At 39.5% G+C, this 13475-nt stretch overlaps 1 protein-coding gene and 1 long non-coding RNA gene across 2 annotated transcripts in view; one reads left to right on the top strand and one right to left on the bottom strand.

Moving 5' to 3' along the window:
• Positions 1–9914, top strand: part of LOC144689575 (cell cycle control protein 50A-like) — a 31480-nt gene extending 21566 nt beyond the window's left edge. Inside the window, exons 4-7 of the mRNA XM_078556761.1 lie at positions 531–618; positions 3762–3902; positions 4863–5072; positions 8262–9914. Of these exons, the coding sequence (XP_078412887.1) occupies positions 531–618; positions 3762–3902; positions 4863–5072; positions 8262–8455 (633 nt within the window). The 3' untranslated portion in view covers positions 8456–9914. The remainder of the gene's footprint in view (positions 1–530; positions 619–3761; positions 3903–4862; positions 5073–8261) is intronic.
• Positions 5504–8371, bottom strand: LOC144689576 (uncharacterized). The gene is made up of 2 exons (XR_013578663.1): positions 8233–8371; positions 5504–7263 (listed from the first exon to the last, which is right to left on the bottom strand). It is a non-coding gene; the product is annotated as an uncharacterized LOC144689576 (long non-coding RNA).
• Positions 9915–13475: the final 3561 nt, after the last annotated feature.

Below are 13475 nucleotides of genomic sequence, written 5' to 3'. Positions count from 1 at the left end.
TGGTTCCTTATAGAATATTATGCCTCCTGTTTTATTACAGATATTACATTGTTGTACACTAACTCGCTTTTAATAGCAGCTCCTTGCATTTTATTTTTAAACATTTTTACACACCTATTTTATAATTCTATTTATTTTTGGACATTTATATCTTCACTTAGTTTTGTCTATCCTATGCTCTCCTTTCCCATTTTATTTATATTTAAACTTGTTTGATTTCTTGCAAGTCTCCCCACCTCCCTGCCGGCACCCCTGCCTTACTATCTTTTCCTCCTTGACTTAGCATCTTTTCACTAACACTTTCCTGTAGTGAAGTGGTCGAGAATATTTTTAACATTTAAAAATCAAAAGGGAATACTCCATTTGTTACAAAGATGGAAAAGAAAATGAACCCCATTATTTCACTTCAGTATCAATTTATAACTGAATTCCAGGTGAGGCTTCTCTAGCATCTTTCGTACTTGATAGTCTTTGGTTTTGCGATATCTACAGTCCTTTAATCTTAAATCACCTTTCCCCCAACCCGCCAGGATCCCAGTAAGGAATGTGAGCCATATCGTGTGTCTGATGGACTACCTATTGCCCCTTGTGGAGCTATTGCAAACAGTCTGTTTAATGGTATGTAAGTGCACAAGACCTTCTCTGTATAATCAAATAAAAATTGGATTCTATAGTTTGTATGTGCTATGCTTACTGTTAGAGGAACCTGTGAATGTACATCACTGCTGTGTGTTAGAAAGCAAAATCAATATATTACATTACAAAAATATTTGGTGGCCTGTGGCACAGCATGCTAAGGTGAAGGAAGATTCAGACTTATTTAGCATACCTGTGGAAGCGAGCCACTTCGAATGAAAGTAAGGGATCAGTGAAGATGTATCCCACATGTGCACTTCCCAATGCCCTTTTATAGAACAGTGGAGCAAATTGCTGGGAAACACTCCAAGTTGAGGAATTATGTTGGAAACCCCAATCAAAATAATGGGGAGACTGGACTCCCAATTAATTTAAACATAGTGAAGGTATTTTACTTTTCACTTGGTTATAGCTTTTGCTACATGGTGCATGCTGTATTTGAGCTATCCCAACCAATACTCCAGTAGGCCACTCATTTGTTTTAAGTATTGGACAGTGGTATTCAGAATGTTGGCTATCAAAAAATAGTAAATAATTCAATTCCTGTGGTTTTGCTTATGGGCAAAATAAAAAGTGTTTCACATATGTCTGCTACTCTAGTCTCTAATTCTTTCCCCTGTTTGTGTGTCTCTTTCTCTCTCTCATTTTATTGCGCCAGTTGTCAATTAACTTTACTTTTTTTTTGTCTTTCTTTCTATCAGTCTGTCCTTTTCTGTATATTTCTCATTGTGTCCCTGTATGTATATTATTGATTTAATGAACTTGTATATTTCAACTTTTTGAAAGCTGTAAGAGAGGAACTTGTACTATTTTGTCAAAAGCATAATATTGCTGATGCTGAAAATCTTAAATAAAAATGAAGTACTGAAAATATTCAGCAAACCAGGCAGACCCTATGGAGGTGGGTTTGGGTCTGGTGGAGTGTTGAAGTCTTAAAAAGAAAATCAGTCCCTGACTTCAACATATCCATAGAAAACGCTGGAAAAACTCAGCAGGTCTGGCAACATCTGTGGAGAGAGAAACAGAGTTAATGTTTCAAGTCCATATGACTCTTCAGCTCTGAAGAAGTCATAGAGTCATACAGACTCAACGTTAACTCTGTTTCTGTCTGCACAGATGCTAAGTTTTTCCAGCATTTTCTGTTTTTATTTCAGATTTCTAGCATCTGCAGTATATTGCTTTTACCCAACATATCCACATCTGCCTTTAATGGAGGCAGGAAGTTGGGCAGGTGACTAGACCAGTCCAAGGGTTTCCCAAGCCTCTAGACACTTGGCAGCTACGTCAGACTGAAAAGTACCGGATCCAGGAGGTATAAGTGTCTTTTTCCTTAACTGCTGTGCCCAGTGTGCCTGCCTGAGTAACCATCTGCAACTGGGCACTTCTCCCTCCACCATCGAAGCCACTGATCCATACCCACAGGCCTTTGACCCCAGGACAACCCCCCACCTCCTCAGAACTTGGACCCCTCCTCCCCTTCATCTCTGATTCCTTTCTCAGGCTTTCAGTTCTCCCTGCTCCCCCAGCCCGCCTACCCAACTGAGGTTTGCAACCCCACACCCAGTGCAGGCCTACCTTGTCCTTTGGCCTCTATCAACATGCTCCCTGCCTGATTGAAAACCACAGCCTGTCAGAAACCCTGACTTCCAGATTCCCTGTGCCTTCACCACACCCTCTGCCAAACGGTGGTGGCTTAGATAAGTCAAAATCCAGGCTAGAGTTTCAGATTGATGACCTTTCGTCACTCTGCCTGGCCTCTGCTCTCTTCCCAACCAGTTCCAAGCCCTCTGGTCATAGATACTGCTCCAGCCCCTTTCAAGCCGCCTGTGCTAACAGTGCTCCAGTTCTAATTAATCTACCACCCCATAGGAAAAGGCAATGATCCAAAATGTTAATTCATGCCTGACCTACTGAATATTTTCTATTTTTATTTCACACTATTTTGTGATGGTCCAATCCATCTGAATACTGTTGTCTATTATCTGCTAAAATACTGGTCATGCAAGAAAATAGATGAGAGCATGAGTACCTGGCCAGAGCAGGGATCTAGGGTGAGCAGAAAGAATTTGGGATTAGGTGTAAAGAGACTGCCTGGGGAGATGCTGCAGGATGTTTAGGTCTTAGAGAGTACAGGATTTGGTGGTAGCTGAAATGGACTAAGTACTGGGGACATTCAGGCCTGGGAGAGAGAGCAGAACAGAGATCTGGGAACAGGTTGGAAAAGCTGAATTGGAACTGATGCACTGGTGGCGAAAAAGGTATCTTTTAGCAGAGGCCTTGTAATTGGTTGGGGAGAGGGCAGAGACCAGGTGGAGTAAATAGAATGCTAGGTTGCAGGATTAACAGGGACTGGAGAACAAATAGTTCCAAAAAAATCTAATGATCTGATTCACTTGGACCACTGTTGAGATCTGATTTCTCTGCAATGCCACATGGTACACATAGATCAATCAGTAATGCTCCAATCTCACTACAATAGATTTATAATATCATCAGTGATGTACAGTTTTACAGACAGCAAAATGTTTAAGTAAGTAGATTTCCCCCTCCATCTCTGCTGAATGTTATGACTGTTGCCGGACTATCTCTGGTATCTTGCTGAGATGATCATTGTTGATTCATGAGACAGGGTGGACACCAAGTGTGACTGAAAATTTGACCAACAGCATCACAGTAAAGCCAAACCTTGACATCACTCAAATTAACTTCCAGCAAGGGTCATTTTCAATGCCCATAATCCTTGGCTGACTTTTCCTTGTTTTGATGTCCAATGGCAGCGGCAGTGCTCCCTCCACAGCCTCAGCACCTGCTCGTGGCTGAGCACAGGATCTACCTAGTCTGACTGCCCCTCCCACCCCTGTCTCTACAAGGTGCATTTACCCACTTAGCTATTGAGGGAAAGTTATTTTGTCCAGTCTTGATTCCATTATGTTTTCCAAATTTCTCATAACAACAAAAATCCTCATTTATTTTGTTTCCCTCCAGTTTTCATTGTTTATTAGCTAAAATACTGTTAGGTACCTGAACTGATGCTCTAACAACACACAGCTGCATTAAGACTTGACAATTATCTGTTAAATTTTTCTCGTAGAGTTCTCAGATCTTTACTGGTTTTTGATTGTTAGATACTTTGGTACTGTACTATATGGACAATGGCACGCGAAGTGAGATTCCTTTGATCAAGAAAGGTATTGCATGGTGGACAGACAAGAATGTCAAGTTCAGGAACCCAACAGGGGATTCCAATTTATCAACCATTTTTAAAGGTAATTTAACTTCAACGTTTGGTATATTCTTGACTCAATGTAAAGTTTTTGTGTAAATTCTACCCAGGAAATTATTTAAAGTTCATGAAAACTTGATATATTATTGTTCAGCAGTGAATACCTTAACTTTAAAATATTATTTGCAAAATTCTTTTGAAGAGTAACTATATGTTTCACCTATAATTAAGAAATCAAGTAAAGCTAGGATTAAATGGTACCGTGGGGCAAGCACAATTTTCTTTTACCTTTCCGGGTTTGAGTCTGATGCGATGTAGCTTGGTCTGTGGTTGGCAGTAAATTAGTTGGTCTCAACCCAGTTTTTAGTAGGTGTGAATTCACTGTGCAAAAAGGTCTGCTAAGTAGGAAAACTTACAGCCCTGGGAATATAAATATCACACTAATGCAGTAAGGGTTATCTTAAGGCAGAGGAGAATCAGAAATCAATAATGTGAATTGAAGGTGGTTTAGCATGTTGAAAAGCATCAATCATTGTACCATTTGTTGATGGCCAGTAGGTTGATTCATATTGTAACAGGGTTGAAACACTGGAGAATATGGATCATTCAGTCTTGAAAGTAGGTGAATAAAAGTCAACCTTCTACTTCAGATAATGAATAGAGAAGTTCTGGAACATGATTTCTACCTAAGCTATGACAGTAAGACACAAGTCAAATTGAATTTCTGCAGTATATGATCAGCGTGAGGAATGAGCTTCCAGTTAAAATAATAGATACAGAAATCCTAAAATTAATCACAAAATAAACACATAATAAGGGACAATTAGTTCTTTCTGAATATAACTTAAGATTGTATTAAAAGAAATTCTTCACCCATAACTATCTCAAGATCTTTGACCACTTAATTCAAAATTTTCCAAAAAGAATTTCGTAATTCAAAAGTTCTCAAGTGGAACTGGTCAAGTTATACATGATATAAAATTGTTTTGGGAATATGTTACAGACACTGCAAAACCTGTGAACTGGCCAAAGCCAGTGTATGAACTGGATCCAGCTGATAAGGATAACAATGGATTTATCAATGAAGATTTCATTGTGTGGATGCGTACTGCAGCTTTACCCACTTTTCGCAAGCTGTACAGACTTATTGAGAAGAAGGATTCATTGACTCCTACGTTGCAACAAGGAAACTACACATTGCAAGTTACCTACAGTATCCTTTTTTATATAAAATAAAGATTCCATCTGCTTCTCATTTTCATCTTCTCCTTGAAGTTCTATTGAGGATGTGTGCTTGGAATACCGATCCACATTTGTTTAAATAGCAATCTTGTACATATGGACGTACTTTCTTACAACAGTTAAAGGTTTGCAGCACCAAGCCAAATAAAACCTGTTCATACTGCCCTTTGTTACTGCATATTGACTCATCTTAGTGCCTATGATTTCACTTTTCTTATCACATTACGCTGATAAATGGGAAAGTAAAGGAATACAAAAGTTGTATCAACAATCATTGGTACAAATTACAGGCCTGCCAATACTTAGCAGTAAAGCTGTATCAGATTAAGTGTCTGGTGGAAAGGAAATTCACAGATTAAGTTGGTCATCAGTGCTCATATGAGTAGGAATTTTGAAAGTCGGTCCATTTAAATTTGTTGTATTTTTATTGCATTTTGTACTTGCAAATAGGTCTTTGTCCCAGTGTTATCCAAAAAGCTGGTACTGTGACTTAATCTCAACCATAAAATCAACAACTGATCAATTTTGTAAGTTACAGTATTGATTATCAAAAGAGATCCTTTCTGCACATCTGAATTGTGGAAAGAAAAAAATGTTAAGTTTGCATGTAATTTTCTCTAATTTCATGAAGAATTTTCTCCTGTTGTTTTGTGACACGGACAAAAGTTGCATATCTTTTCCACTCACCCTCTATTAGTACCACTTTTGAGCTGGCAAACAGATGTTCACTAATTTGGTTTCTGATGGGTAGTGTGGATTTCTTGCTGCGCAACAGCAATTTAAATTTGGATATCCTGCATGGGGCAGAGTAGAAAGTGCTGGTCGATGGCCACAATACTGCAGTGTGTTGAGTGGCAAAGTGCTTTCCCAAAAAGTTCTTTAGGGAACCTATTGTCGATTAGTTGTAAAATTTTCATTTTGACCTCTTCCACATGCTAGATTTTCATCAATCCACCATTGGCAGCTGTGTCTTCAGCCATATGGGCACCGACTCTGGAATTTCTTCCATTATTTCTCCCTATCTCTCCTTAAAACATCACAGAAAACCTATTTTGACCAAGATTCCTCACATCTCCTATGTGGCTTGATGTTGAGTTTTGATTGCTAACAATCCTGTGAAGCGCCTTGGAATGTTGTACTATACTAAGATGCCTTATAAATGCAAGTTGTTACTTTTGAATATGAATAAATACAATGTTCTGCAAAGCCCCAACACTTGTTTTGTAAACTAAACAATGTGTGCTATGTTGTCATTGTGGACACATTCTGGGAGTTCTTGCTGAACTGTATTTGAGTGTTTTGGTTAAAAATTGTAAACTTTGAATTTTGCTGCTACAGGTGAAATCTGCACTGAAATCACATTTGTCAGTTTTTTATTTTTTTGATAAACATTCTAGGACTGCCATCAAAAATGTGAAATATTCATGGAGAGTTATGAACTTTGGTTTCCGAATAGTATAATAAGAAAATTCTGTATTTTTCTAATGGTTTGTTACCTGCTTTGGTGGAATGAATGGGAGTGGGAGGAAGTGCGGGGTTCTAGGACAGCAGCTACCCACATTTTTTTTGTGGGGCCCAGAAGAATGCTTCAAAATAATTCCAGATTTGCAGCTAGAGAGGCACTGTAAAACTATCACCCCAAGAGAATGATCAGAGCTTGCATGATGCACACTGAGACCAGTTCCAGTCTAAAATGGCAGCTTGAACCAGGGACTTTGGATGCTCAAAGGTAGTTCCCTTTCAAAATAGCACTAGCCACATGTTCAGCAATTAAAAGCAAAATACTTCGAATGCTGGAAATCTGAAATAAAAACAGAAAATGCTGGAAAAACTCAGCAGCTCTGACAGCATTTGTGGAGAGAGAGTTAACGTTTCGAGTCTGTATGACCCTCGTTTGGCAATTGACCCTATTTTGAGGCCAGTTCTGCTCTGTTCTCAGCAGGTGCAATAGGTTTAACATCATCCCATTGTAGTTTATTTTCCAAAAAATAATCTTTTTGCAGAGACATGCGACTGCAGAAATATTTCAAACAGGAAGACAGTTTTTCCTCTGCAGATCAAAACCTCTTGGAATCTTCAAGATGTGTTGTTGCAGAGGACAATGAAAATAATGCTCTTCGGTATCATGCTGGTTATTGGTAGCTTTGGTGCTGGGCTGCAAACTGGAAAGTAGTAAATTCAGTTTTGACTGATATTCCTTTATGTCAATCATTTTAATACACAGCATCGGTTCTGAACCTTTCTGGAATAGCAGAGAAAGGTTACAGTGACAAAGGAATGGAAAACCCTTGAAGATGTGTTTCTCCCTTTGAGCTTTTCAAAGTCTTTGATCACCCCCAACTGAAGTGTTATAAAAAGACAATTTTCCCAACCTGAAAACGGGCTTGTGCATTCAAAGTATGTTACCTTTTTTGTCTGAGAGAAGTTTAAAGAGAATATGCAATAGTAGCTAAACTGTACAAAGCATGATTACAGTTCACAAATGGTGAAACATGCCAATTACCTTGGAATAAAGACAGCCGGTGTGAAAGTCTATTCTAATTTTTCAAATGAAAGCTAAATTTCTTGTTTCTTTCACCAGGCGGAAGTAAAATCTATAACCCAGCCAAAAATGAAATTAATTTTGGAAAATGGAATATGCCATTAAATATTGCATGAATACTCAAAATGCTGCTGCATTATAATTTCACTGATTTGATCCCAGGTCTCGGCTGAATCGACTAATTTGTTGGGGTTTTACAGATTGTCTTAGCCAGGATTCCCCCTCCTAATCTCTGTGATCACTGCTGTAAAGTGCCTTTTGAGCAAGGACTGGATTAGGTTCAGATTTGATGCTTTTCAAGGTCAAATAGCAGAGGTTAGGCACTTCCCCGAAGAGAATGACGGCCTGATGGCATAACCCCATGTTTCATATGTATGCTACGAGTGACCTATTTAAAATGAAACAGTACAGAAAGCTGGGCAGTTCCTTGCGGCTATCAGCATAGAAATGTGTGGCACAGAATGATGTAGAACGAGAGATTTTTAAAATTAAATTTTGGTCAAGAGGGATTTAATGTGTTCAAAGTTAACACAGGTTTGATTAAATAAGCCAATGTTCAAGAAGTGGAAGTTTCAAGTTAAGTACTTACTATCCATAGTCTTCCTATACTGTGTTCAGATTATCCAGTGCACAGCTTTGATGGGCGAAAAAGAATGATCTTGAGCACCATTTCTTGGATGGGAGGAAAGAATCCATTCCTTGGGATCGCTTACATCACTGTTGGCTCCATCTGCTTCTTTCTGGGAGTTGTACTACTGATCATCCACCACAAATATGGGAACCGCAACACCAGTGCTGACATTCCTAATTAGTAGTGTCTTTGCAACAGACTAACTGCATGTGCATCCATCCAGAGTTCTGATGTGTGATGAATCTGTAGGAAAATCTTAGAAGGCCACACCAGTTATTATACATGAAATGAGATTTGGCTATCTCTTCAGTACATTGTCATTATCTGATTGTCTTCTCAAATATACTAAGAGCCTTTTGATTTGTAGGTGTGTGCAGAATTGCTTGATCCTTTTTTTACAATCGCTAATGGCTATAAATTTTAACTTCTGTGCATATGGATGTTAATATTCTTGGATGTACAAATCGCTTTTAATGTTTCTTGAACAATGGTAAAATTAATGCACTTTTGCTTTTACTTGCCAATCAGAAATTGTCAGTGGACTGTGCAAGTTCCGCTAAGGATCTAGGGAGACCTATATCATTTCCTGCGCACACGGTGAGTATTCCACCCCCCCTCTCCCCCCCCCCCCCCCCCCCCCCCCACCAACATTAACAAACTGGCCAGTTCAGGTTATTGTTTAGTAAGACAGAAGTGCATATATATTGGGCAGTATGTCTTACTTTTAGTTCTCATAGAGAATTATTTTGCCCCTTCATGTGGAAATGAAATTTTGCAATTATTTTGTTCACTTTTTATCTAATGCATTCACATTACATCAAAAAATAAGCAACCAATTGGAAATTGAGGTTTTAGAGGGTCAGAACTGAAATCAGCTTAATATTCCATTGCAAAATATAACAAACATAATCCTTTTATGCTATAAAGCAGCTTCAAATTATGCTGATTTCCCAAAGTCCCTATACCCAACGTTATTGTAGTACCTTTTCCAGACCAATCAACCTGTCTGCAGATGGTGCAAACTAAGTAGATGTGTTTCAGGGTACACAAAAACTTTGTTGAGAAGGGAGTAAATGTGAGCATTTAAACTACTGAAGTACATCCTTAGCAGTTGTAACTCTTGTAGTCTGTATTGTTAAACATCCCTTGTATTTGAGTTCTTTATTACAAAGCAATGGAGAGGGGATGAGTATATTTCCTTTGTGGGAAGGGAATTGTCAGTTGTGTAATTGGTGGGGGGGGGCGGGGTGGAGGTGGAATATAAACTTTGGTAGCCAAGTTTTGTCGGTTGTAATTTATTAGTATGTAAAATTAATGATATAAAAATAAATGTTTGGCTGTAAGCAGCTCAATGTTGCTTTGTTTTGTGCTGGAGAATTTATCTTGTGCAGGTATCTGGGAGGAGAGTTTTTTTTCTTTAAAACTCCTTTCCAGCTTCACTTTTTGTTGTGAAACATTCTGCTCGGTAGCTTCACATATAAACATACTTTTTTCTGGGGTTGAGGAATGAATATGTTGCGCCTAATGCACAGACCACCACGTAAGTTAGCCATGCAACATTGGATTTTTAGAGTATTGTCCCACCTACTGTTGAAAAAATGCATGTGTAATATGAATGTAATTAAAGTTTATTTATCACACTTTTGAAAATGTGTATTTTTTTAAGCAATCACTTGATTTAAGTTGTTTCTAAAGCTTGCTTTGGTCTGTTGCCTGTGCTATTAAAGATCTTTTCAGATGATAACATACACTTAATCTTTGACAGGGCTCTTTTTTTAAATCCTTACTATTCTGTGTTGCTGGTTTCTTTCAGGATTTAAACAACAGTGGATTACAGGTGTTTGAATTAAAATTTGACATTTAAATGGCATTTCAATACATAAAGTTAATAAATTGATTTTCATTGTTCAAGTAATCCTTTTTGAACTTAATCAGTTTGTTGAACTCTAAAGAGTGCTCTTGACCTGTTCAACATGATTTGCCTTTTTAAATGTAGTTGGAAACTCTCAATGCACCAATCAAATACCATGTAACACCCCGTTTGAGCATGCAAAATACTTGTATACAATTACACTTTGTGAGATGCCACAAGCAAAGTTTGATCAATTAACTTGGTGTTACAATAAGGTGCAACTGCATTTCTATTTCATTCTGGCCTTGCATTTGAACAGTCATGGCAGTAAAGGCATATTGCAAAGTCATGGCTTGGTGATGGACATTGAAGTCCCCCATCCAGAGTACATTCTGTGCCCTTGCTACCCTCTGTGCTTCCACCAAGTGGTGTTCAACATGGAGGAGCACTGACTCATCAGCTGGGAGAGGGCGGTACATGGTAATCAGCAGGAGGTTTCCTTGCCCATGTTTGGCCTGATGCCATGAGACTTCATAGGGTCCAGAGTCGATTTGAGGACTCCCAGGGCAACTCCCTTGTGACTGTATACCACTGTGCTGCCACCTCTGCTGGGCCTATCCTGCCAGTGGGACAGGACATACCCAGGGATGGTGATGGTGGTTTCTAGGACATTATCTGTAAGATATGATTCCGTGAGGATGACTATGTCAGGCTGTTGCTTGACTAGTCTGTGAGACAGCTCCCTGAATTTTGGCACTAGCAAGGAGGACTTTGCAGGGTCGACAGGGCTGAGATTGCTGTTGCCATTTCCTGGGTGGTGGTCCGCCAGTTTCATTCCTTTTTTTGTGACTTCATAGCAGTTTGTTACAACTTGCTAGGCCATTTCAGAAGGCAACTAAGAACCAACCACATTGCTGTGGGTCTGGAGTCACAGACCAGGTAAGGACGACCGATTTCCCTCCCTAAAGGACATTAGTGAACTAGATGGGTTTTTACAACAATCACCTTTACCATCAGACTTTAAATTCCAGATTTTTATTGAATTCAAATTCCACCATTGTGGCAGGATTCGAACCTGGGTCCCCAGAGTAACACCCTGGGTCTCTGGACAATACCACTGCTCCATCGTTACTATGCTAGAGTAGCAATTGTGAACCAGGCCAGGAAGTGAGAAGCAGAAAAGAGATTTTTTTTGTAGGTAAGGGTGAAAAAATTGAATGTGGCAAAATCTATCTGCAAAGTGAGTGCTTCTCCCCTCAGGAATATGGTGTTGTATGTTCACGGACAGTCATTCCAAAAGATAATATTGTGGGTGGGAAGAGCTGTCTGACAATGCTGCTTTAACAAACTATGCTGAAAAGAAATCCTGTCTTCACCTTCTCCGCAGGCCCAAATCAAAACTACAATTCTTGTTGACTGAGTAAAATCTTTAAAGTTCCAATTTGGAAGAAAACAACCATTTTATAACTCTTTCTAACATTTTAGTAACCAATCAAACTAGTTATCAGATTCTGATGAAAGATCATCAACCTGAAACATTAACTTTTTTTCTCTGCAGATGCTGCCTGACCTGCAGAGTATTTCTAGCATTTTCTGTTAAATTTCAGATTTCCAGCTTCTGCAGTATTTTGCATTTGTGTCAGATTCAGACAGTTGACCGTTGGTTGAACACAAGAAATAGTATCAGGAGTAGACCATATGGCTCATCAAGCCTGCTCTGCCATTCAATACAAGCATAGCTGATCTTGGCTTCAATTCCATTTTCTCGCCCACTCCCCATATCTCTTAAACCCTAAAAATCTCTCTATCCCAGCCTTAAATGTATTCAACAATGGAGCATCCACATTGACAATCTTCTGGGGTAGGGAATTCCAAATATTCACAGCCCTTTGAGTGAAGTAATTTCTCCTCATCTTGGTCCTAAATGATTTGCGCACTATCCTGAATCTGTCCCCATGTTTTAGACTCCCCAACCAGCGGAAACAATCTCTCAACGTCTACCCCATCAAGCTACTTCATAATTTTGTAGGTTTCAATGAGATCACCTCTCATTCTTCAAAACTCCAGAGAATATAAGCCCAATTTACTTAGTTTCTCATCACTGGATAACCTGCTCATCCTAGGAACCAAGTTAGTGAGCCTTCATTGTATCGCCTCTAATGCAAGTACATCCTTTCTTAAATGTGGAGACCAGAATTGCACACACTATTCCAGATGTGATCTCACCAAAACCCTGTACAGTTGCAGCAACACTATTTTATTCTTGTACGCCAATTCCCCTGCAATAAAGGCCAACATGCCATTTGCCTTCCTAATTGCTTGCTGCACCTGCATGCTAACTTTCTGCATTCCTTGTATAAGCACATCCAAGTCTCTTTGGACATCAACACTTAGAAGATTCACAGCTTTTAAAAAATATTCTACTTCTCTGTTTTTACGACCAAAGCAAATGACTTCACGCTTTCCTACGTTATACTCCATCTGCCATCTTGTTGCCCACTCACTTAACCTGCTTGTATCTCTTTGCAGGCTGTGTCCTACTTCACAACAACTAGCTTGGTATCATCAGCAAACTTTTATACATTGCTCTCTCTCTCTCTTCATCTAAGTCATTAATATAGATTGTAAATAGCTGAGGTCCTAGCACTGATCCTTTTGGCACTACACTATTCACTATTCGATGAGTAGCAATTTCCTCCAATTAAATAATGGGAAGACTGAAGTCATTGTTTTCAGTCCCTGCTCCAAACATCCGTAACACTGCCTGACTTTGCCTTAGCCTCAGCTCACCTGCTGCTGAAACCCTCATTCATGCCCTTGTTACCTCTAGACTTGATTATTCCAACATATTATTCCTGGCACAGACACAATGGGCTGAATGGCCTCTTTCTGTGCATAATTTGTCTATTGTTCTACTACAGGCTGGTCTCCCACATTCTAACCTCTGTAAACTTGAGGTCATCGAAAACTCTGCTGCCCATGTCATTAATGATAAGTTCCATTCACCTATTACTTGTGCTCACTGACCTACCTTAGCTCCTGGGGCAGAATCTTCCGGTTGGCGTGCGGGGGTGGGCCCGACATGCCGACATGTAAAATGACGCGCGATGACGTTGGACATGCGTCCTGACGTCATTGCGCGCCATCGTGATATTTTGTTCGGAGGACATGCGCCGGAGTCGGCTCCCACTGAAATTTTAAGGGTCTATCAAGGCCATTGAGAAATTAATTAAAGTAGTTAAGAACACTGCCCGTCCAACCTTAAGGTTGGCGGGCAGGTGAAAAGCCCATGCGGCTTTTGCATTTTTCAGGAAATTTCATCCATGGGTGGGATGAGGCTTCCTGAAGC

Source organism: Cetorhinus maximus, chromosome 14 (genome assembly GCF_964194155.1).
Source record: "Cetorhinus maximus chromosome 14, sCetMax3.hap1.1, whole genome shotgun sequence".
Taxonomy (NCBI): Eukaryota; Metazoa; Chordata; class Chondrichthyes; order Lamniformes; family Cetorhinidae; genus Cetorhinus; species Cetorhinus maximus.
This window is presented reverse-complemented; position numbering and strand designations above follow the sequence as displayed.